At 39.2% G+C, this 23467-nt stretch overlaps 1 protein-coding gene across 2 annotated transcripts in view; it reads right to left on the bottom strand.

The window, feature by feature from the left end:
• Positions 1–3182: 3182 nt before the first annotated feature.
• GRIA1 (glutamate ionotropic receptor AMPA type subunit 1) overlaps positions 3183–23467 on the bottom strand; it is a 343445-nt gene continuing 323160 nt past the window's right edge. For both annotated transcript variants that reach the window (XM_031953566.1, XM_031953564.1), the window contains exons 15-16: positions 16300–16434; positions 3183–5804 (exon numbers count right to left, since the gene is read on the bottom strand). In XM_031953566.1, the coding sequence (XP_031809426.1) occupies positions 5616–5804; positions 16300–16434 (324 nt within the window). In that variant the 3' untranslated portion in view covers positions 3183–5615. The remainder of the gene's footprint in view (positions 5805–16299; positions 16435–23467) is intronic.

The raw sequence follows: 23467 nt of genomic DNA, 5'->3' as shown, positions 1-23467 counted from the left end.
TTTTACAATTACAGTGAAATATGTGGAATAATGAAGACCTGGAAAGCATTATTTCAGTGAAATGGTTTTATCTTAAAAAACAAAAACAAAAACAAAACTAAACTAAACAAACAAAAAAATGTTGACACTTGTTAAGAGGCAGCATGCTGTGGTGAAAAAAAGAGATTTGGAACCAGAGAATCTGATTTTAAATCCAGTTCTGGCACCCTACTTTCTATGTGATTCTGGGCAAATTATTTATCCTTTATGGGAATCTCTTTCTCAAATGTAAAAAAGAGGGTGTTGAATTAGATGGACTAGACCTCTAAGGTTCCTTCTGATTCTAAATCTATTATCCTGGAATGTGGTAAAAGAACTATACTTGACTAAATGTAGGACTCCAAGTCATCTGAGCGGGACTGAGATTTATTTTGGTATCTATGGATGAAAAGCTCCTAGCTAGCTACCATTTATAATATTGGAGTGATGATGGCCTGAAGTGGGCACGATCAATAGGGTTAGCAATTCAATCTCACCTCTCCCGCTTGTCTGACGTGGGTAAGATGGAGGAGCGGGGAGGTGTGGGAGAGCACAGGTGGCATCATGGGCTCCCCTGGTGCCATCTGGGTACTGCAGGGATTAAACAGAACTGTCAGTGCCCAGGTCTGCCCACACTCGGCTGTTACCATGTGTCCCTCACCTCCCACTCCCAGTCTACCCTCAACTGCTCATGGGGTTGGATGTTTTTTCTTTAGCCAAATTTTCAATTTGTCCTGACTCTCAAAACCCTTTCTGATCTCCTTCCTAGGATAAGGCCCACATTTCTAACTGAATGCTTGACATGTCCACTTGTTTATTCTTCTGGACCTTTAAGCACAATATTTCCTAAGAGGAACTCATCAACCCTCCCATTCTCTACTCCAAGCTGTTCCTCATTCTATTACCAGCATTATCCTGAATATCATCCTGTACTCCATCTCTCTGCCTCCCTCTTTCCATCTGATTAGTTGCCAAATTCCAGTAAGTTGTTTCTTTGGAATATCTATAACTTCCCATTCCAATGTCTACCTTCCAAGTTTAGGTCTAATTTCAATAGTTTCCTAACTGATTTCTTTCCTTCCCACTTCTAGTACTTCTCATTTCACACTAAATATCATTGCAGATTAATCATTTTACAATATTACTTTGATTTGTATCATTCACCTATTTTAAAACTTTAACTCACTCTACTGTCAGTTGAATAGAATACAGATTACATATTGTACCATTTGATAGCAACTCACCTTTCTATAGTGCTTTTAGATTTACTCCATACTTTTCTCACAACCTTCTGAGGTAGGGAGTGAAAATCTTCATATATATGAGAACTGAGGCTCACTGATGAAGTAACTAGCCTTGGGTCTCACAGATGGCTCCTCCCTAATTCCATTCTTGACCCTCCCAGCCAAAAGTGATTCAATGCATCCTCCTCTGAACTCTTTTAGCAGCTACTGTGTGAACCATTTCCAGGGTGCTTCTCTGAGTCCCAATATCCTACCCTGGTTCTGTCTCCCTATAAGGATTGATGGCAAACATCAAAACTATCAGCTTCACTGTCTAGAAAATAAAATGATGGCTGTAGAGAATGAAGATTCAAGCTGGGAATATTTACAACCAGGATTGGAAAATTGAGATAGGTCACACATACAATGAATGAGGAAATAGAATTGTTGCTAGACTGTCCCATGGGGATCAAGTAGAATATGCTTCTTGTATCCTGCATAGTACCTCAAAGGAAATCTAGGAACATAGTAGGTACTTAATATTTAATAAATGGACAATAAAATAAATCAAACCACTTATTTACTGAAGGAAAGAAAGAGGGGAATCAGTAAGTCAATCAACAAACATTTATTGAGTACTCTTATTTTTTGTCTTTGTATCCCCAGCACTTAAAAGTGCTTGGCACATATGGTAAGGGCTTGATCATAGATTTTACATCTGGAAAGGATCTTATAGGTCACTGAGTCCAATCCCTTCATTTTAGAAAGAAGGAAACTGAAGCCCAGGAAAATATTGAAGATCACACAATTAGTGAGCTTGGCAAGAGGAACTTATACTCAGATCCTTATTATTCCAAGTACAATGTTCTATCACTACACCATGCTGCCTCTTCAAATGTGAATTGTTAGAGTAGCAGCTAGATCTTAGTTTGATTGCCTGCTTCTAACTGGCCATCACCCTCAGTGTTCTCACCTTTCACATGAGGGCTCTGGAGTGGATATTCTTATAGGTTTCTTCTTCCAGCTCTACCATTTTGTGATTCCCAAATTAAAACAAAACCAGAAACATCTAGTGCCTTTTTCATAGTATGGAATAAAGGACCCAGGACTGAGGTCCAGGAGATATGGCGCCTTAATGCTGTTTCTGTGCAAGAACAAGAGTTCTTAAAAAAAAAAAAAGAACAAGAGTTCTCAGTTTCCTTTTTTGTAAAGTCAGAAGGTTGGGCTAGATATCTAATCTTAATTACAAAGTGATCCCTAAGATTCCTTCAGACTTTACCTTCTAACTCTGATAGTCAATATTCTTTGATATCGGTGTGTTGGACCATATCCCACAAAGGAAATACTTTCATGGTTCCCCCAATCTCCAATCTCCCATTTCCCTTGGTAAATACTGGACGGAGCTGAAATTCAACCTGAAACCATTTATTTGACTGCTAATTGTAAGGCAGGAGTGGCAGTCACCAAGGGAGATTCCATTCAGCTACAACCAAATCATACTGCCTTAGGGGTAACATTGTCTCCATTTGCAACAATTTTGGCACTGAATGGACAAAATTGAATAGACAAGTGTGAAAAATAGATCATGGATCCACAGTGATTTAATTCTCGGTGATATTTCCATTTTATGCAAATGATGGAAAGGAAAAGAAAAAAAGTGATCCCAAAAGTTGACCATTTAAAAGAAAAACAAGAAAAGAGAAGATATTTCAGTGTTTGATCACACAAGAATCCTTTTGCACATCTGCCAAGAGAGTTAAAACAAATAGAGATGTTAAATAAAAGCTCCAGGTACCAAAGAGCAAAATTTAATGAGAGTCACAACTGTTAAATAGAGATTCCTGCTGAGAAAAATGTCAATGCCTTTAAGAGTTTTCCCATTTCTCTATTTTTAAGAAAAGTGTAATAAAAATACATATTACAAGTTAACATTTTTCTTGCTTTTTTTGTCCCATCCTTTTTTTTTTTTTTTTTTTTTTGATTGAGTCACAAGATCCTGTTATCCCAGGCCTTCGGTCCTAGCCCAGGAGATCTCTCCCTGTCTGACCATCTCACTGGCTGGTTCAGTGGGTGGAGAAAATGGTTGGATGCTCAGGCCAAAGGCAAAATGTCTTTGAAGAGCAGTGATAGGGAAGGGGGGAAAGAGAGTGGTTATTTCCAACTCCACGGAAATGGCACATCCCCATTTCCTGTCCTAATTGGTCCCTGTGGTGTTGGTGGGGGCAGTGCGCTGGGAAAATTCTGGAGGGAAAATCTCCCGGCAGTGAATATTGGAAGTCCGTCTTGGATCCTTGTATGTGCCATGCCCACACCAGACACGCTGTACAGAAAAACAATGCTTGCATTTGACCTCAAGAAGGCATTCTTCACAGCTGGCAATGGTCCCTTGAGGGGATATGGAAGAAATCTGAAAATGGAGGGGGCATCCACTGAGAGACTCCAAAGACAAGTGGACCAGCATGCTGTGCCATTAAATAGGCACCTGGTGTCTTTAAGCTTGCCAACTGCCAATGATAACCCTTAGTGGAGAAGACATCATTTGTGGATACCAGTTCAGCAGATGATACAGAACAGGTCAGAGAGGGGGTTGTCATTAAAAGTTGTGACACATTACGGCACCGAGTCATGCATTAACAAGAACGCTGTAGGGTTGCTGGAAGCCAGTTACACCAGTACAATGGTTGAGTGGCCCTAGGAGAAGCTTCATATAAGAGACTCTCCACCCTCCATCCCACAGAACTCATATGTCTGCCTGGAACTCTTTTTTTAGACCTAAACCTTCTCTCCAACACACTGATAGTCCCAAAGGCTCAACTATTTCCTTAAGAAAATGAAACTGGGCCTTGACACTTGCTTAGACCATAGGGGTAAGATTTGCTCACTTAACCCAAACACAAAGTTCCTGATTGACTAGTAAGCCCAGGATGTTGAGGGACTGGGGTTATCCCCAGAACAAATCAGCTTCTTAATCCCTCTTCCCCAATTTACTTAAAAATGATTCAGCCTCAGGTATCACACCTTCTAAAATTGGAAAAAAAAAAGACTTGGCTTGGCAGACTATCTACTTGCTCAAATAATTTTTTTTTGTTTTGTTTTTAGATCTAAGTAAAAATAAGTTACTCAGGTTCTAAAACCCAAGGTTCATACTTAGTCCCTTGTGCTAGGCTTGAGACACTTGGATGGGATGCCCCCTCTGTGCCTTGTTCTAGAACAGTAAGGATTCATGGTCTCCAGTGCTGCAGGCTCTCTTAGCCACAACACTTCTCTAATTTTCTTTTGCCTACGAGCATCTGCAATTCCCTGCCCATTGCTTCCCTGTCCTGTTAGAGGTACAGGGAAGGAGAAACTGTTCTCCCAGTTTTGAAGACCCCAGTTAACCTCAGGTAAGGTAGAGAAGACTTTTTGCTAAACTTCCTACCTTGTTAATTTGCCACTCTCAATTCTCAGCTTCTCCTGGAAGATTCTTCTCCCTTCATTTGCCAGAAGTTCTTTGAACTCAGACATTTTTCAGGGCTGAGCCAGGCCCTGCAGAGAACCTAACTTTCCACATAAATCTGGCTGACTGGCTCTTAAAAATTCAAAGTCATCGTTCCCTGTGCTTCCCAAAGGGGAACCTTCTGTAATAATCCTTCATCTCACAGTGCTACTTGCCCACCTTTTTTTTTTCTTCTATTTTTCTTGTATCATTTCCAGACTAAGTCAGTGCCTTAGTGCCTTCTGCCCTTCTTCTTGGGGAGAATTCTGACCACTCTCCCCAACTACATACAATTCTATACCCAGCCCTGGGCCACAGCTAAAGCAACGGATGGCCTATGGGCCATGAAATGAAATGAAGGGCAACTTTGAATCCTCCCTCATGGTGTTAACTTGGACGTTTCCTTTGACTTGCTGGAAACTCTGGCTTGGTCCTATGGATTCCAATCAAGCCTCAAACAAGGAGGGTGGGATTGAGGAGAAGGGCAAACTGAACCTGCAAACCATGGAGATTAGTAAGGGAAAAAATAATATTGCACACACTCAGACACATTAATGATGAAGTTAAAACAAAGTGGTGCAATCTCCTCATTAGTGATTCCATTTTCAGAGTTTGTGAGTCTGTTAAATCCAGTTACTTTTTTGCTTATTGCAGTATAATGCAGTTATTCACCTCCTATACTGGGATCCTTCAGAGAGCAATGATAACAGAAGCAAAAAAGGAAGGGGAAAAAAAAGGAAACGGGATTCTTAGTTCCTCAGGAAAGACCGTCGAATTGTCCTGCTATGGTCATGGTGACTGGTGATGGTTGCTTTTCAATATTTTTTTTGGCACTGAAGGGTTTGGGAGGGGGCTTAGGGAGACCAGCCCTACTCCCCTGGGGACTCGATCATCTCCTGTTACAATCCTGTGGCTCCCAAGGGCATTCCCGAGCTGTGGCTCATGCATGGAATTGCTTGCATGGATTTGGGGAAGTCATGACTGACGACACGGCCGTTCTCTCCACTGCCTCCTGCCCCACTGTTCCGGGGAAGAGTTGCTGTCCGTATGGCTTCATTGATGGATTGCTGTGGAATCAAACAGAAACCCTTTTCAGGAGGACCGGGGGTTCTTCCCCATGTCCTTGGCAATGACCAATATATTTCGATTGTCAATATTAAGTTTCAAAAGGCCCCACCTTTCTCTTCTGTTGTCATTATTTCCCCCTTCTGCCTGGTTCTCCCTAATCCAGGGACTGGATCATTGGTATAGAGAACTGCTAAGTAGAGAAACTACCTCTTTCAAAGCAGGTCAGAACTTTCTCTAGAACTCATCACTTTGAGCAGCCTGAAACACTGAGAGTTTAAGTGACTTGCATGGTTACACACTCATTATGGATCATATCTTTCAGACTTTATGGTCAACTCTCTATCCATTATGCCATATTGCTTTTCTAGTAGACAAGTCTTTATTTCCACTAGCTAGATGTGTAACCTTAGATGAGCCATTTCCTATTGTCCCTCAACTTCTTTGTCTCTAAAATAAATAGCACAGTCCTTGCCCTACTTGTCTTATGGAGTCACTGGGAAAATCAAATGATGTGACACTTGTGAGGCAGTAGTGTGGGGTATTCTTATGAGTCCTTAATAAACATTAAGTGAATCTAGGATCCCTTTTGAAAGAAAGGCCATGATTCTGCCAGGAGGACTATTTTTAATTCCTTCTGTCCCTCCCCAGTTACGGTACCACAGATACTAAGAAGTATCTGTAGGCTGGGGGCATCCTCATACTACCAATCATGCTGACAAGAAGGTTTTCTTTTTTGGCACACCCATGATTCAGCCATGCTCGTCCCATATAACGCCACACCCACATGAGTAAGCTCTGCCTCCCCCCAACAACTCTCCCTGGCCTGGTTTATTTAAATCCCACCCTCTGTTGGGAGGGAATGTGAGAAGTTAAATCAAAGGCTTTATAAATATAACTGAGATGTTACAACCCTCGAAATATGAAAATGGAAACTCAAGGAATTAGCAGCTACTGAAAAAAGATTTTGAAAAACAAATAGAAACTTTTTTTGAGGGCAGGGAACACCCCACGGCTCCAGATGGGTTTTGCTTCGACATGCTATTCTCTGAGTTTTATTTCAGCCAAATCCTTTCTCTAATGAAAAATGATCTACCAGACCCATACTAATGATGCCAGCCTTCTATTCTCAAAATTGTATTCCCCAGGATATCCCAGGCAAGTTAGCAGCACCTGATATCTAGGTCTAAAGGCTAAGGGTACAACTGTATTAGATGTTAGTAGACGTGTCACCAAAACTGAGCAGGATATAGTCATCCTGGGTCAATTCATGAACACTGGTCTTCATATTATGGATTTTCCTAGTGGTTAAATAATCTCTATCCTTTCTTTCAGGCAAAGTTTCATCCAAACCACTGCCAAAAGATGCATGCTTATAATTTTTAAAGGGGATCTACAGAGAAGGAAAATCCATAACCTCCTAGTCCCACATTTCTAAGTGCCCAATAGATAATCCCAATTATAAGTTCCATGGACACTTCAAGCTTGGCATTAGAGAGATACTGTGATACAGAGAAAAGACAGAGGACCAACTTCAAATCCTGCTCCTATTTACTACGGGTGTCATTGAATAAGTCATTTAAACTTGCTTAGTCTCAGTTTTCTCATCTATAAAATGAAGGAATTGGACTAGATATCATTTAAGGTCCCATTCAAGCTCTAAGTCTATGATCTCATATTCAGTTAGCCATTTTCCCTCATAAATTTGAGCTTACATCATCTACCTTGCTATCGCTGCCCTGCCATTTTCATTATCACTGACACAACTATATTTTTGGCTCTCTTCTCTTTGTTGTAGCCTTTTTTATAATAGTGCCTGATAGTCGTTTATCTTGTCTTTTGTGCCTGGCTTTTTGATGTTGTCTAAAACTATTATGATTGAACATACTGTTCTAATTATGTCATCCTTTAAAAAAATCTGCATTGATTGTCTAAAGCATAAAGTTTTGAGTCTGGCATTCAAGGTTCTCCGGCATTTAGCTCTGACATCTATTTTCAGGTTTATTTCATACTGTTCCATGTTCTAGCTGAATAGCTGAAATAGCCCATTCTCTATTTTCCTGTTCTTGTCTTACCCTTTACTTATGCTAACTTCATGCTTTCATAGCTACTTCAGCTATTCCAGTGGACTATATGTGCCTGAAATGGAATCAATCACAGTTGGACACACTGTATCTTGAATCCAACATAATGGTGCCATTTTGGTCCTCTTTGAGAATGAAGGACAACAATTAACCAATTGACCAACCTCATACCTGGAAGGGCCTCCTTTCTCTTCCCTTAAGTCCCTACCATCTTTTAAGATCTAATTTCAACACTACTACCTCCTTCATAATAGTAATAGTTCTCACTTATATAGTGTTTAAATGTCTATCAAGTGATCTCTTCACAGAAATCCTGAGAGGTGGGGAAGGAAAGTATTCTCTCTATTCTATAAATGAAGTTGGAACTTAGAGAAGCTAAACAAGACAGCTATGAGATGGCAGAGCTAAGATTTGAATGCAAATCTCTTTGCCTCTACCTCCAGGAAGCTTTCCCTGATTATTTTGGTGAAAATGATTCCTCTTTCCTTAATTTTCTGATGGCACTTTCCCTGAACATTTCCCTCTGTAATTAATCCTTTCTCTACTATTTTTCAACTTGTATATATCTTCCTCCACCATCTCCATTAGATGGTAAGCTATTTTTTTAATTGTTGTTGTCTCATAATTCTTTTTGGATCTCCAGAGGCTCATATGAAGCATTGCTTCTTGTTGGAACTTAAGGAAAGGCTTGTGGAATTGAACTTCAGTGATTAGCAACAATTTGTATTGTAAAATTTTTATTTGACAGTAACCAAAATTCTACATAGTGTAACAAATATTCTAATCTTTCTATGGATAAAGAAAAAAATGATATTTCCCCCCCTAGAAGTTAGAGGTTAAATAAATGTTTTTCTCACAAAAATATCTATGTGCTATGTGCTATTTTTTTCATTTTGAAATGACTCATCTAAGGTTATAGTCAAATAAAGTGGGAGAACTAGGACTCGAACTGAGATCCTTTTGCTCTTAATCTCATAATTTTTACTTATAACAGATCATCTCCATCCTATAGCAACAGGATAAGTTTTTCTTATACTTCATACTGAAAGATAGGTTTAACAATATATAGAACAAGAGGGATGGCTGTGGAGGCAAAAAAGACCAATCCAAGATCTGAATCTGATTTATATTAGTGTTGATACTACAGATAAGTTGCATAATTTCTCATTACTCCAGATAGCTCATTAAGATTATGAGGTAGAGAAGAGCTATTGAAACAAGTCACTAAAGGGAGTTTCCACATCTTTTGTGGAAAGTCACCAAAACTGAGCAGGATATAGTTATCCAGGGTCAATTCATGCACACTGGTCTTCATCCATATTATGGGTTTTCCTAGTGGTTAAATAATCTCTATCCTTTCCCTTGGGCAGAGTTTCATCTGTTGATTAAATCACATATATGGAATGAAAAAGTCCTAACAAACCTCAAAACTCATATACTGGAGTCCATTTCAATAGCACTTTATAAATATAGATATAACTTATTGCTTTTGAAAGCAGGGCATTGATTGTTATATTGATTTGGCAGATGGGGAAACTGAGGCTCAGAGAGGTTAACTGATTTGCCTCGTTTGTTAAGCATACATAAGAGCAGTCCAGTTACAGAGAACTTGTTATATTACATCATTTGGTTTTCCCAGTGACTCCATAAGGCAAGTAAAGCAAGTAGCTCACCACACACTGGCACAATCTGACCTTGAGTCTCATTCTCTGCAATTTCAGTTCAATGTCATTTCCCTTGTATCCTACTATGCTACAAGTGGAATTATTTGCAGGAGATATAGGGCTTTGAAGAATGGAGGGGAAAGAAGGGACCTTTACAGCATGATTTTAGAGCTGGAAAGGCTTCCTGGTTTATTTAGTCCAATTACATCTTTGTTCATATAAGAAACTGATGCTCTGATTAATGTTTATCTAAGGTTACATAGATGGTAAATAAGAACCAGAATTTAAACCCAGATCCTCTGCCAGCAGAATGTGGGGAAGGCCTACGATAAATGACAGTCTGCTGGTATGTTCTGTAGTCCTGGAGAACTGATACGCAGAAACAACACATGGGAGTTTAAAATTCCACCCACTGACAAGTTACTATTCATAACTCGTTTTCATTTTACAGATGTAAAGTATTTTACAAATGAAGAAAACTAAATGACTTGCCCAAGATGTCACAATTAATAAGTGGTGGAGTCTGGTCTGGCATCCGTGCCTTCTGACTGCATGTCTGATGCTCTTGGCTACTTCTTCAATCTCAAGACCTCTCCCCTCACATCTGATCACAGTGTGACTTCATTGGAGACTTTATTCCAACCCCCTGCCAGCTCTTTTTTTAGAGAAAGGTCAGTTAAGCTTTAAGGCAGCCTGGAAGTTCTTGTGACAAGAGTGGTCTAATGATAGAGTACAACCTCATTAATGACCTCATCAGGGAGCCTTTGTGAAGGAACTATGTGACCACCTTTGGCTAATGATCTTCCTCAGGGGGCTCCCACCTCTCTGGTTGCTCATTAACTTCCAGGGAGCAAGTATGCCAGATTGCAATAGCTAAGACTTAAATACATAGCCTATTAACACTGCTATGCTTAATTATGAAAGAGCCACAACTCTCCTGGGAAGGATTGATAGTTTGGGGGAGGCTAGGGGTCCATTTCCTTTGGGAGCTGAGTATTAAATGACAAAGACACTGGATGTCTTTCCACTCTAATGACAGCTCTATGTTCCTTTCTGGCCACTCCTTCCCTAATTAGGAATGGGGTCCCCAAAACTGGAGAATCTAAAATCTCACTCCAAGGTCAATTATTTCCAGGCTAGGAGGGAATCTAAAAAGTTGTTTAGTCCAATCCCCTCATTTTCTAAGGGAGTATTCTTGGGCTAGTGACAACTAAAGTGATTTTCCTAAAAAGCAGGTATGATCATGTTACCCCCTACACAGTAAAATCATTGGGTTCCTATTGTTTTCAGGAGCAAATAAAAAAGTGTCTGGCATTTCAAGCACTTAGCCCTCTCCTCCTTACCAGTCTTCTTCCTTAAAACATATTCTTCTCTCCAATGATATTTGCTTCCCAGCTCTTCCTCAAAAAAGAGACTCCCCTCTCTTGACTCTTAGCATTTTCTCTGGCTAGCCCTCATATATGGAATGCTCTCCCTCCTCCACTTTGATCACTGACTACCTCTTCTCCCCAGCAATCTTTAAATGTCAACTAAAATCCCACCTTATTCAGGAAACCTTCCCCAACCCTTCTTAATTCCTTAACCTCTTTTAACTCTCCTTTTTTTAAAATATTTCCTTATCCCTGTATATAGCTTATTTTATATATATCTTTCACACGTTGTTTCCTCCATTAGATGATGTTTCTTGAGAAAGGGACAGTGCTTAGCACAAAGCTTGGCACACATTTATCTGTAAAAATGTTTATTGGTTGATTGAAGCTGTCCCAACTCTAAGTCATATCTGTTCTTGCTGTATTCTACTTTCTAAAACATAGTAAGTGCTCGACAAATATGTGTTGAATTTTAGCTTTTAAATTTGAATATTGCTTCACAATTACTGTGTGACCTTGAACAGATCACTTAATCTTTGTGGATACTCAATTTCCTTATCTCTAAAATGGAAGTAAAATAATAGCACTAATTACAACAGGGTTGTGTGGTCTGTGGAGAAATATGTATAGTGCTTTGCAAACATTAAAGCACATCATGTTAGCATAAGGTTAAAGAATTTATCCCAAAAGTTAATATGGGCTATTTGTATCTGACCTGTGGTAGAGCATTATGAGCTTATGTGGTCTGATCAGCCATAGTTAGACACTTAACTCTAACATAATGACATCATTTTAGTCTTCAAGAATGAATGACAACAACCAACCAAATATTCTAATTTCATCTATAGAAATACAGATTTAGAGTTGGAAGAAACTTTATAGTCATATAGTCCAACCCTCTCATTTTATAAGTGAGGGCTAAAGAAAATAAATATCTTGTGCAATGTTACACAAGTTCTAAGTTGTGTAGGAAGGATTTGATCTGAGTTTCTGAATCGCTATCATCTGGTTCTTTTCACTGTCCCATGCTGTTTCTCAGGATAGAAGAGAAGGAGACATTTGGTGAGTTTAGGAGATGGCTGTGGGAGCCATGCTATTAAAGCTAGAAAGTGGTGGGACCCACAATTGAACCTAACACATGATGGTTTTGCCAATATACCATCCAAAGATTCCCTTAAATCTGATTATTATGTGACTCGAATGGAGATTATATTTGATCACTTTACTGTTCTGAGAAAAGGCAGCTGTAGCTGAAATCAGATTGATGTCCTTGTGAAATGAGAGAGGGGCAGGAAAAAAGAGGAACTACCATTGATCACATAGGGGGACCATTTCTGAACTGAAGGGATTGTGATTCTGAGCATAGGAATTTGAGGTAAAATGTTTTACCAGCAATACTTTAAGAATGGCTTTGAGATAAGAAGGCAAAGAAGATCTCAAGTGCAAAGCTATCAATACAAGTCCCTCATAGGGCCTTTGGGCCACTATGTGAGGCAAGCCCTCCTACTTCTGAGAGTGATAATTGCCTTTAAAGATGCTGAGGCTCAGAATAATAAGAATGACCAACTTTAAAACTTTAAAAGCTTGGCTAAATGGGGTCAGTTTATCAGTTCTGAAAAAGAGAACATTAAGGGCCATATTAATTAATGAAGACAGTGAAAATACCTTCTTTTAGGTAGTTGTAGTTAAAGCCTGATTGCCCTTGATTACCTTTGTGATTACCTTGGCCAGTCATTTGATCTCTTTAAACCTCAATTTCCTCATCTGTAAAATTAGGGGGGTGGTCTAATTGATCTCTAAGGTTCCTTTCAGGTAGAAATATCTGAGATAAGTGTTACAATTACTTCAAAGAAAAAACTCTTAAACCATAAGAATTTTGGTATGAGAAAGACTAGATAATTAGTTTGGTGTTTTAGAAAAAATTACAATATTTTGGAAGTTATGAGATCTCAATTTGAGTTCCAGTTCTGTCACTAATTTATTGCTTGACTTCAGGCAAAAATAAGGACATTAGACCAGAAGACCTCTAAGATTTCTTCCAGTTTGTACATTCTAAATCTTAAAATTTGCAAAGTACTCTACTTTAGTCTGGGGAATACACTCTTATAGAAAGACCTTGGATCTAATTCCAATTTCATTACTTAACTGGATGTGTGTATTCTTAGATAAGTCATTTCCTCCAATATGACCTTCAGTTGATAGATAATAATCCCTCACCTTGATAACTTCAGAGTATTATTATGAGACCCAAATGAATCAATCTTCTAAAATGAAATCTTCTCAACCTGGCATTTAAAGCCCTCTACAAACTGGCTCTCACCTTTCCAGATTTATTCCATATTACCCCTTTTATTGGCCAGATAATCTAGCCTATTAGGTATCCTCAAACTCAACATTCCATTTCCCACTTGTATGAGCTATATTTGTCTTTTATGCTTAGAATGGGCTCCCTCTATAGTCTCTCTCTTAGAATCCAGAACTTGTTGTGAGGAGCATCTCACTCATCCCCTTTTTGAAGCCTTTTTGTACTCTTCCCTTGCATTCACTTTTTAATCACTTCTCCTTTCTCAAATTATCTTTATTTACTTATGTACATGATTTTTTGAGAGGCAGTGAAGTTTAGTGGATAGAGAGCTGGCCTTAGAGTTGGGAAATCCTGGGTTCAAGTCACAGCCCTGACATACACTGGTGTTCTAGGAAATTTTCTTAGACTGTAAATTGTAGAGAAGGAGCCGTTTTGGATTGATAGAGGAAGTTCCCTATCCTAATGAAATTAAAGATCCAGTCCTGTATGTTGTATCCTTCCTAGGAAATATAAGCATTGAAGACAATGTCTAATTTATATAGACCTTGTATCTCTTTGTATCTGTAGTGCCTGGCATCATGCCATGAACATATTGGCCCTTAGCAAATATTTTCTGAATTGAATAATAAGATTTAGTATTTCTAAAGCACTTTACAGATATCATCTCATTCTTCATAGCCTTAGAAAGAGAGGGAAGATGTTACTATTATTCTTATTTTACATATGAAGAAACTGAAGCACACAGAGGTAAAGTGGACTTGCTCAGGGTTACAGTTAGTAGGATTTGAATTCAAGATTTCCTTAATTCCAGGTCCAGTAGTCCATCCACTGGGCCACCTAGCTGCCTTCAAGGCTTTGCTTTTTTCTAAAGTCCTATGCAAATTAAAGGCACTATTCTAGTGTGAGATCTAGCACTCACTAACTATGCAGTATTGGGTAAACACTTAAAGGGTCTAGACCTTATTGGATAGTCAGTGGGTAATGGTAGTACTGTGGAGGGACAATGGAAGCAGTGGCTTCTTTGACCTGATTTGACTTGAACTTGTGAAGGAGTGGAGATTTAGAGTTTAGAGAACAAGCTTCAAATCTTTATTCTCCTACTTACTGCCTCTGGGACTTTGCAAGATTCAGATCTATGGCTGTTAGCTGTCATTTTGTTGTGGAGATAATTATTTAACAAATTGAACCTCAGTACCTCCATCTCTACGCGGAGGGGATTGAACTAGAAGACTTCTATTTACCTTCTAGCTCTAAACCCTAGGGTGGGGATAGTGATGATGATGATGATTAATTGCTAGTTAATTCACCTCTTTATATTTTGCTGACTTTGCTAATAAAAGATTTTCATTTGGTTTCAGTGAAATTCCCAGAACTCCAGCCTATAATCAGTGTTATTTTTAGTGTATAGTTACCATAATGGTCAGAATAATCTGTCCTTGAAAAGAGAGTGTACCTTTAAAATTTATTTTATGATAATAAACTAGCTATACAACTGAACTTTGTGCATATCCCAGAATTGAGATATCTATAATATCTAATATATATCTACATATCTAAACCAATATTGTGTGTGTGTGTGTATGTGTATGTACATACACACCCATATGCAGCTAGTTGGCATAATGCTAAGAGGCTGGGCCTGGAGTCAGGGAGACCTAAGTTTAAATCTGACCTCAATCACTTACCAGCTATGTGACCTTGGGCAAGTCAATTAACCTTGTTTGCTTTCATTACTTCATCTATAAAATGAGTTGAAGAAGAAAATGGCAAACGACTACACTATCTTTGCCAAGAAAATCCCAAACATGGTCATAAAGGGTTGGACACAGCTAGAAAACATCATTATATATATTTATAGATGAGTTGGACACAACTGGAAAATAACATATGTATGAATATATACATACTCATATGTATACATTTATAGATATGTAGATATAGATACACATACATACTTCCTTCTTAAAAAGATATTATCTTAGGGTGCTTCTTATGTAAAAAAAAAAAACCCAACAAAAAAACTACTTGGATCTGTGATCTTCCTACTCTGGAAAATCCTTCCAACAATTCACAGACAACTCTTAATGCCATAGAATCAAATGTTTCTTAGAACTTCTAAAAGCATGTAGTCTATTCCTCCCCACTCCTTTTATTTAATAGATGAGGATATAGTTCAAGAGAGTTTAAATGATTTTTCTGAGGTCTATACCATAATACTTATTAAGTAAACAAGCTGGTTTGATTCCAGGTCCTCTTCCTTTAAGCCTAGCACTATTTCCATGAGTCTTTCCATAACAGATGGACTTAAGGAATTACATGAAGTACTTAAAAGTTAGATTTCACAGATGTAGGTGTTATCAGACTGCCACTATGCTATCTTGCCTATTATTTGGATTGATGTGGTACTTAGTGATTGGGGAGATAACATTCTATCTTTTCCAGTTATGGCCTTTTTCTATCTTGATGTAGCTATAAAATCCCTAAACTTGGAGTCTTTTGACCTAGAATTCTAACACAATTCCCCTGAACTATAGTTTCTTCATCAAGTAAATGGGAGAAGAACAAGAGTGACTCAAAGCTGTTATGAAGAAAGCAACTTGTCTCCTTAAACCTTATCACCTGTGGTGGAATCAGCTCAGGATTGTGAGAACATTTATGCCATGGAAATTGGCAAATAGTGCAAGTTAGGGCTTTGTAGTTTGTAGTTTGGTTGATTGTCTAGACTTTAGAATGTAATAGAGGAAATGCTAACAGTAAAGATTAAAATAAAAATTGATTTAGGCTTACAATCCCTCCACCCCCAAGCCAGTTGATGAACCAGAACACTCCTACTTATAAGCAAGCATTATAGAAATAAGATATTATCACTTTCATGTACTATTAATGAAAACAAATGAGATATTATCTGTAAGGTGCTTAGCATGGTGCCTGGCAAATAGTAGGAGCTTGATAAATGCTTATTCTCTTCCCCAATTTTCTTTCTTTATTATGTTCCCATCATCTTTCTAATAAAAGAGATTTCCATTCCTGAAGACTCCCCTGGGAACCTGGGGACTAGAGAAAGGTTTACATTAGGCTTGTAAAAAGAATGCCACCTTCATCCGCTTGGATTCGCTACGAGACTTGTAGCAAAACTCGATTAAGGCAACCAGCATGGCTAGTCCGAGACCTCCGATCAAGATGTAGAACACCCCGGCCACATTGCTGAGGCTCAGAGCACTTGTCTTATCCTAAGAGAAAAAAGGAATAAAGAACCAGGGAGAGAAAGAAAAAAATGTGAACTGAAGGGCTATTGAAAAAGCTTGTAATATATATATATATAGTCATAGATATACACACACAGGCACTTCACCCCTTCTCCCTTCCCCCACCCTCCTTTAACACATACTATGGCTCTAAAGCAGTTTTTTTATGATGAAGCATTAATGATTTCCTGCATATGAGGAACTTCTTCTGGTTAGATTCAAGGTTTGGATTTGTCCCTGGGCCCCAAATGTCTACACTCAATTTTGGATGGAAATGCCTTTTCTCAACTCAGTGACTTCAGCCATTGCTGGTCCCTCCCCCCAACTCTTCTTTGGGAATGCTGTTCCCTTTCCTCCCAGATTGGATCCCCCGCACTGTCTGTTGCTCAGCAACACATTGGTCCAGCTCTACATTTGTTTCAGTATTAGCCTGAGAACTGGTCCTTGGAATCAACTTTCCTCAGATATTGTTGAACTCATTTTTTTCCTAAGACAGGGACTGTTCATGAAAGAGATCAACTGATGTATGCATACATTTTAACTTAGCTTTTGGTAGCTTGGTTTTCAAAAGGGGCTTTAAATAGCAAAATAGCATTAAAATAGAGAAATTGCGCTATTAAATCCAATTAATTAGGTTTAATTTGGAGTCATTTTTGTATTTAATATGCTGGTTGAAAAGCTTAAGGGGAGGGGCAGACCCAGGCACTGGGATTTTGAGATCTGTATTGTAAGGGACTAAAGACAGTCTTTAAGAATCAGTCTGCAGTGTCAGGGGCCAAGCACTGCCCAGTCCAGTCTCTTGTCACTGAGACACAGCAGTGGGTGAAAATTCAGCAGGTATGGTCGGTTGTTCCATTATATTTGGGATCACTCCTGCCCTGTAGTGCTTAAAGGTGTCCTTGTGAACTACAAGGGAAGTGCTGCAGAGAAATGAATGGTTTGAGATATACACAGCTCAGGGCCAGGCCTCATTGGTTCAGTTAAAAAAAATCATTCAAAAATAAAGTCAGGACAGGGCAAATCAATGAAAAAAGTTTAGTCTAGTAGAGTGACAATTCAAATTTTGACAAAAAAGTTCGCCCCCCTCCCCACACACAATGTGAAGATTAGCCTATTGGGATTAGTTTAATAACAAAAACAACAAAATGGCCCCGATTATAACATTTCCCCAGGGATGACCTTAGACAGAATTTGTCTCTGAGAAGCCAAGCAAAATGCACACATCACTTGCATAAACACATCCCTAGATTTGTTAGGGTGTAAGTAGTGGGTTTCTTGGTTGGTTGGGCTTTAAAAAAAAAACTAAATCCAAATCAAAATACTTCTTGTGTTATTAGGTGGGTTATATTATATATAATGGATTCAGTCATGAACCTTACTTCCCTTTGTATTACCCCTGCCACCTACAAGTTAGGTTCCTATTAGAAGTGATAAATTTAGTTAGCTAGTGATTTATTCCTTTGTTAGACTGGGTGCGTTGTCCTGAGTTCAGCAGGCTTCAGTATAATGACTGCTAACAGCCAAAAATGGCTCCCCAGAATTTATCTTTTCCTAGTCAAGTGGGAAGATTTAAATCCACAGCCTACTTTGGTACCAAGTGTATATTCCTGACTAATTTTCTTGTAATTGTTAAATCAGATGGAGTTGAACATGCATTATGCTTGACAAGTCAGGTATGACTTTAAAAAGCCATATTGAGGATTACTCAAAAGGCAGCATTTCTTCTGTTGTAATATAATGGTGTTTTCCTTACTGGACAAAGAAAATATGTCAAAATGAATCTTGGTGTGTCAACTTTATTGTGTACTTCAAAGATACAAGTGCAGTGGAAAGTATGAGGGAGTAGGAATCAGATGACCTGAGTTCCATATGATTCTTCCATTCTGCCAATATAACCTTAAGTAAGTCAATTAATTTTTTCAGGACTCAGTTTCCTTATCTGTAAAATGAAGATGTTGGAACAGGTAACCTCTGAGGTTTCTTTTGGTTTTTAATTTATAATTCTATTAGATATATCTTTCATTGTGTTTATTTATATCTGATATTTCACCATTAGAAATTAATTCTTTTAGATCTGAAAGTTTTGGCTCTTTCAACATTCTGACCAATGGTGGTAATCTGTTCAAGCAGGTTGGATGAGGTTGGATGAATACATTAAGCATTTTGTGGAGTAGATTCATGGATTATGCTGGGAGATAGGCAAAATGAAGTTTCAGGTCTTTTCCAATTCTTGGGATCCATTGAATATCTTAAACTCTTATCAGCTAACACCTTACTGGGGATTAGCTGAAAGCAAACTGCAAAGGAGCAAGGGCTTGTGGGGGAAGAATACAAAGTGGGCACCAAAGCAGGGAGTAAGTGCCAGGAGCAGGAGAGGCACCTGGAAAAGAGTGCCAAAGACAACTTTTGCCAACTACACAATTATGCTGAATCTGGCTGAGATTAAGATAGTGAGAGCAGAAGTTGGACTGTTTCATTTATTTTGTCATTCAAAGTTGTCCTGTCTTCATGTGGTCTTTTCTAGTATTGGAGTAATAATATTGGGGATGAGTAGATGGATTGTGGGTACAGACTTTTGGAAAGTTTTTTAAAGGACGAATCCTAGACTTTCTATGCCAGGTTCTGAGATGTCTGGAGGATGGTAGGTAACAGGTGTACTAGATGCATGACATCCAGGGTTACTCTTCATGCTGATGGGATTTATTCTCAGAAGAAAATTTTGTACCAAGTTCATGTCCCTCCATTTGAAATTGTTCTTTGTGATTCCATCCTTCCCAGCTGTGGCAGAGAGGGGAATTGTGTTTGTATTCTGGACAGGAGATGTCATGTCCAGCTAAATTGGAATCTCTTAAACATCGGAGGCTTTTTCTCTTCCATTTCTTTGCATCTTCTCCACTGCTCCTGTGGAAGATTGCTATACACAGCTCAATTCTTGTCCCTTATTAGCTTGCTTGAGTGAGGCAGGGACAGTCCCTTGGCCAGGTGGCAATGAGGAGGACATGTTCCCCATAACTGTAAGAGTCAGAGTAGCCATATCCTACATATTCATAAATGAAAGTATGGTTGCCAGCAACTCTGAAGAATACAATAAAGGTCTTATTTTATGCATCCAGAGAAGGCAATAAGGCTGTTTCCTCCTGCAATTGTCAGTGAATATATAGGTATGTCTATATGATGGGGAAGAATCTAGCAGATTACTGTCATCTGTAGCAGTACAACTGAATGGGCATTTTTCCACTCCTGAGGCTGACTACACATCTCTTGTAGGAAGATGTTTGGTACGGAAAAAGAACAAACATACCATCTTCTAGCCATCATTGTATAGAAAACACGAGTATATGGGGATTAGGTGAGCTATTCCCCAAGGATTTATAATTTTCCTTTCTTTGGCTCTTTACTTTTAGGTGAAAATGAGGTTGTTGCCTATGTGTCTAATTCATGTATGGAATCTTGACCTTTTAATATTAGGAATATGGATGAGACATCTGCAATTTAGCCTTCTTCCAATAAGAGACAGGTGTTAGCTACTTTAATCTCTGTCTAGTCTGAATGTGTCTGTCTTCTCCATGGTACTAGATGTGGTCTCTGCTGCCTCCTCCTCTGTGAGAGATGTGAACCCCCTTACTGCCTCTTCTAGCTGTAACTGTGATTTTGTGTATCCTCTGATGGAACAGAAGCACTCAAAAATCACTTCTTTCCCCTCCCCCCAGAGTTGTAGCTTACATTTCTGTCTCTCTTTTCCTGCCCTACTCTACCATGCATATATGTTGGGGGCATGTGTTACACATCCCATATACCTAAGTTCCAGCTAAGCTTTGAAACTGATTCTATGTTTTTTAAAAAGCCCTTTGGTCATGTCATGGAGTATAGGTGGTGGTGGTGGTAGTGGTAGTGGTGATTCTGAGCTTTTCTTTCTGGGAGTCCCTTTATTCAGTCATCCCTAGACTAGGAGAGCTATGTAAGCCCATAGTTCTAGCTCTCCCTTCCCCCAAGCCAAGCAGCTTGTTAGTGGGTGGGAAAATGTCACAACTTGTCTTCTGCTGGGGGAAGAGAGGTATAGTATGGAGAAGACTGACAGGTGAAAAGAAACATAAACCCAGTCTTTCAGAACTCTTGGGTTGGTTGCTATAGTGATGAGGCTCTTACCCCCCCCCCCCTGTTCTTTTTTTAACTCTTTGTATGCTATCTTTGCTTTAGTTTGCTGCCTCCATCATAAGGTCTGGAGCATTCTAGAGCATTAAGAATAGAAAGGAATCAGCAAGATAATATGGCCACCAAAAAACCAATGGTACTCTTAGATTGCACTCAGCACCAGAATGATTCAGAATAAAGAAGGGAAAATAATACTGCACTTGGATTTCCAGAACCAATCCAGAGTCCTGTCTTGAGGTCTCCAATGGCTTTTGAGAAGGATGTTGACAAAATGGAAGAAGTCCAGAGAAAAATCATGAGGATGGTGAAGACTTGACACCTTGTCACATAAGTAAGATATTGAAAACAATGGAATGTTCACATCTGGAGAAGAGAAAAATGGGTGGGAGAAAGGAGATACAGATATAGCTGTCTTGAAAAATCTGAAGGGTTGTCATGTAAAGGAAGTATCAGATGTATTTTGCTTGGCTCTGGAGGGTACACAACTGAGACCAATGGTGAGAATATTGAGGAGGTGGACTTCAGTTCAACAGAAGGAAAATTTCCTAAGAAGCATAGTTGTTCACAAGTAAAACATGCCATCTTGGAAGGTAGTGAGACTTGGTGTCTGCTTATTGGGAATGCTGTAGAAGTGATTTCTGTTCAGCTTAGGTTACAACTTTTCTTAGATTCCATCCAAAATGAGACTATAAACTCCTCAGAAGGAGAGATTGTGTGCTTTCTATAAGTCTTATTGTACTGAGCACAGACATATAGTTAGTACCCAACAACTATTTATTGAGCTGAATTGAGATTTGATCCATCTTTTCTCAGAACCATCAACAAAAGTAAGCACATGGGCTAGGCTTGTATATTCTTCATTTATCTTGTTTCTTCCTGCTTGTCTTCCAAAAGAAGCGTTATTGGGGTAGATGTAAATAGGCAAAAAGAAGTAAATGTCTAGTTAATTCACCCATTGGATAATCAGGAACTGTATGAGGGTCTTTCTGGATGAAAAAACAGAAACTGGGTGATAGTTTTAAAACTATGGTTGTATGTTTGTGCCAAATCCAAAACATAAACTCCTTTTTTTTTCCTGGTAATTATGAAATAGATTTTCAAAGATACCCATCCAATTGAAGAAACTCACTGCCAATGAAATTCTTTACTACAGCAATGGAGAGGGCACTGGGTTTGGAGATAGAAGACCTGGATTTGAATCCTGCATTTGTTATTTACAAGTCCCTTCTTCTGTAAATGAGAGGGTTGGACTAAGTGATTTCTAATATTCTTTCCAGCTTTAAATCTTAAAACTCCATAATTCTTTAAGTGATCCAGGTTGATTAATGCTTTAAGCCATCACAGGAGGATGGCCCAGATTCAAGGACAGGTGAATAGCCATGAATGAAACAGGAGAATCCATTGTTAGAGCAGAGGATGTCAGAACTAGAAATGGAGTTTGGGTTCAATTCTAGTTCTGCTAAGTTAGAAGGCATAACAGGAAGCAACTCATAAAAATAGTGGAAGAAATGATGTTAAGAAAGGGCAGATATATGAGGAGAATGCAGGTTGGGAAAATTCATGAAAACCTCATGGTCCAGAGTATCAAAGCTAGAATGAGGAAGAGTTAGAATCAGGTTCAGATCCAAAGCTGGGGTCCAGGTGCCATTAAAAAGGAGTCACTCAAGGACACAGGGAGACCAAGCAGTCTTTTAATTGCTTTGCCGATGCTAGACTTACTTCACTTTTCTTTGAAGTCTACGGTGGCAACACCGTATGAGAGTGGGTGGCCAGGATTTAAAGGGAGATGTGTAAGGTACAACATTATTCTTTGCAGTCAGGAATCACAGCTTCCCTCTGTCACAAGTTCTGTATGACCTTGGTAAAATCACCAAGCTTCTCCAGGGCCTACATTTCCTTATCTGTAAATTATCTTGATGTCTCTTTCAATTCTAAACCTTAGGATCCTGTAAGGATTCCTTTGTGACCTAGTAGAGAAGGCGGCTCAGCTTCTGACATATAGAGAATCCTTATTTTTCTCATTCGTCCTGAATAACTCTTGGCCTCCTGTATGCCTCCAGACAAGGGATTCGTAGGTGGCAGGGGTTCATGTCTTTGATATGTTCTTTCTAGAATCTACCCCTCTAAGGTCACCCAATAAAAATTAGCCAATGCTAATTGTCCACTTAATGCTGTTCCATTTTAAATCTAGGCCAGTTCCCCAGCCTACAGATTTTCCCCAAAGAGCCAGCTCCACAAGATGAGAATTGGCCCATTGTACTAATAATTGGTCCATGTAGCCAATGAGAGGAGAGGATTGTGGGGGCGGCTGTTCTCAGCTGTGTGTACTGAGACCTGCTGCTGTTGTACAAGGCACCTCAGAACGTTCTGCTGGGATATAATGGTAGTGGCAGGGAAGCTAAGGACTGACATGTGGATCAGGAAGAACACCCAAGTACCAGAAGGAGACAACAATACACAGTTGTAAAGGACCCATAGTCCTTTTTAGGATGGATGTGTGTGTGTGTGTGTGTGTGTGTGTGTGTGTGTCCTTTTCCAGAAACACTAGTACCTGGCTTCAGGCAAAATTAGTTACACTAAGGATGACTGTTTCTATGTGAGGAATGTCTGCCCAGAACATCTAGATTAGGTAGGGGCTTGGGTTTGTAGAACAGGCTGGACCAGGCCAGGCTATCAGCCTCCAGGAGCTTCCTCCTAGTTTTGATTAAATCGCTTCCTCTCAGCTCCTAATATTTTGGATGACCATATGGGTCCCCAGGAACTTTAGGAAGGCTACAGAAGATTGATCTTTTCTCTTGGAAGCTTCAGGATGGACAGATTGTAGGGTTTAAAATGTCTAGGGGGGTTCAGAAATAAACCAGTGAAT

This window comes from Sarcophilus harrisii, chromosome 2 (genome assembly GCF_902635505.1).
Source record: "Sarcophilus harrisii chromosome 2, mSarHar1.11, whole genome shotgun sequence".
Classification (NCBI taxonomy): Eukaryota; Metazoa; Chordata; class Mammalia; order Dasyuromorphia; family Dasyuridae; genus Sarcophilus; species Sarcophilus harrisii.
The sequence above is the reverse complement of the archived record's forward strand: the minus strand, read 5'-3'. Positions and strand labels throughout refer to the sequence as shown.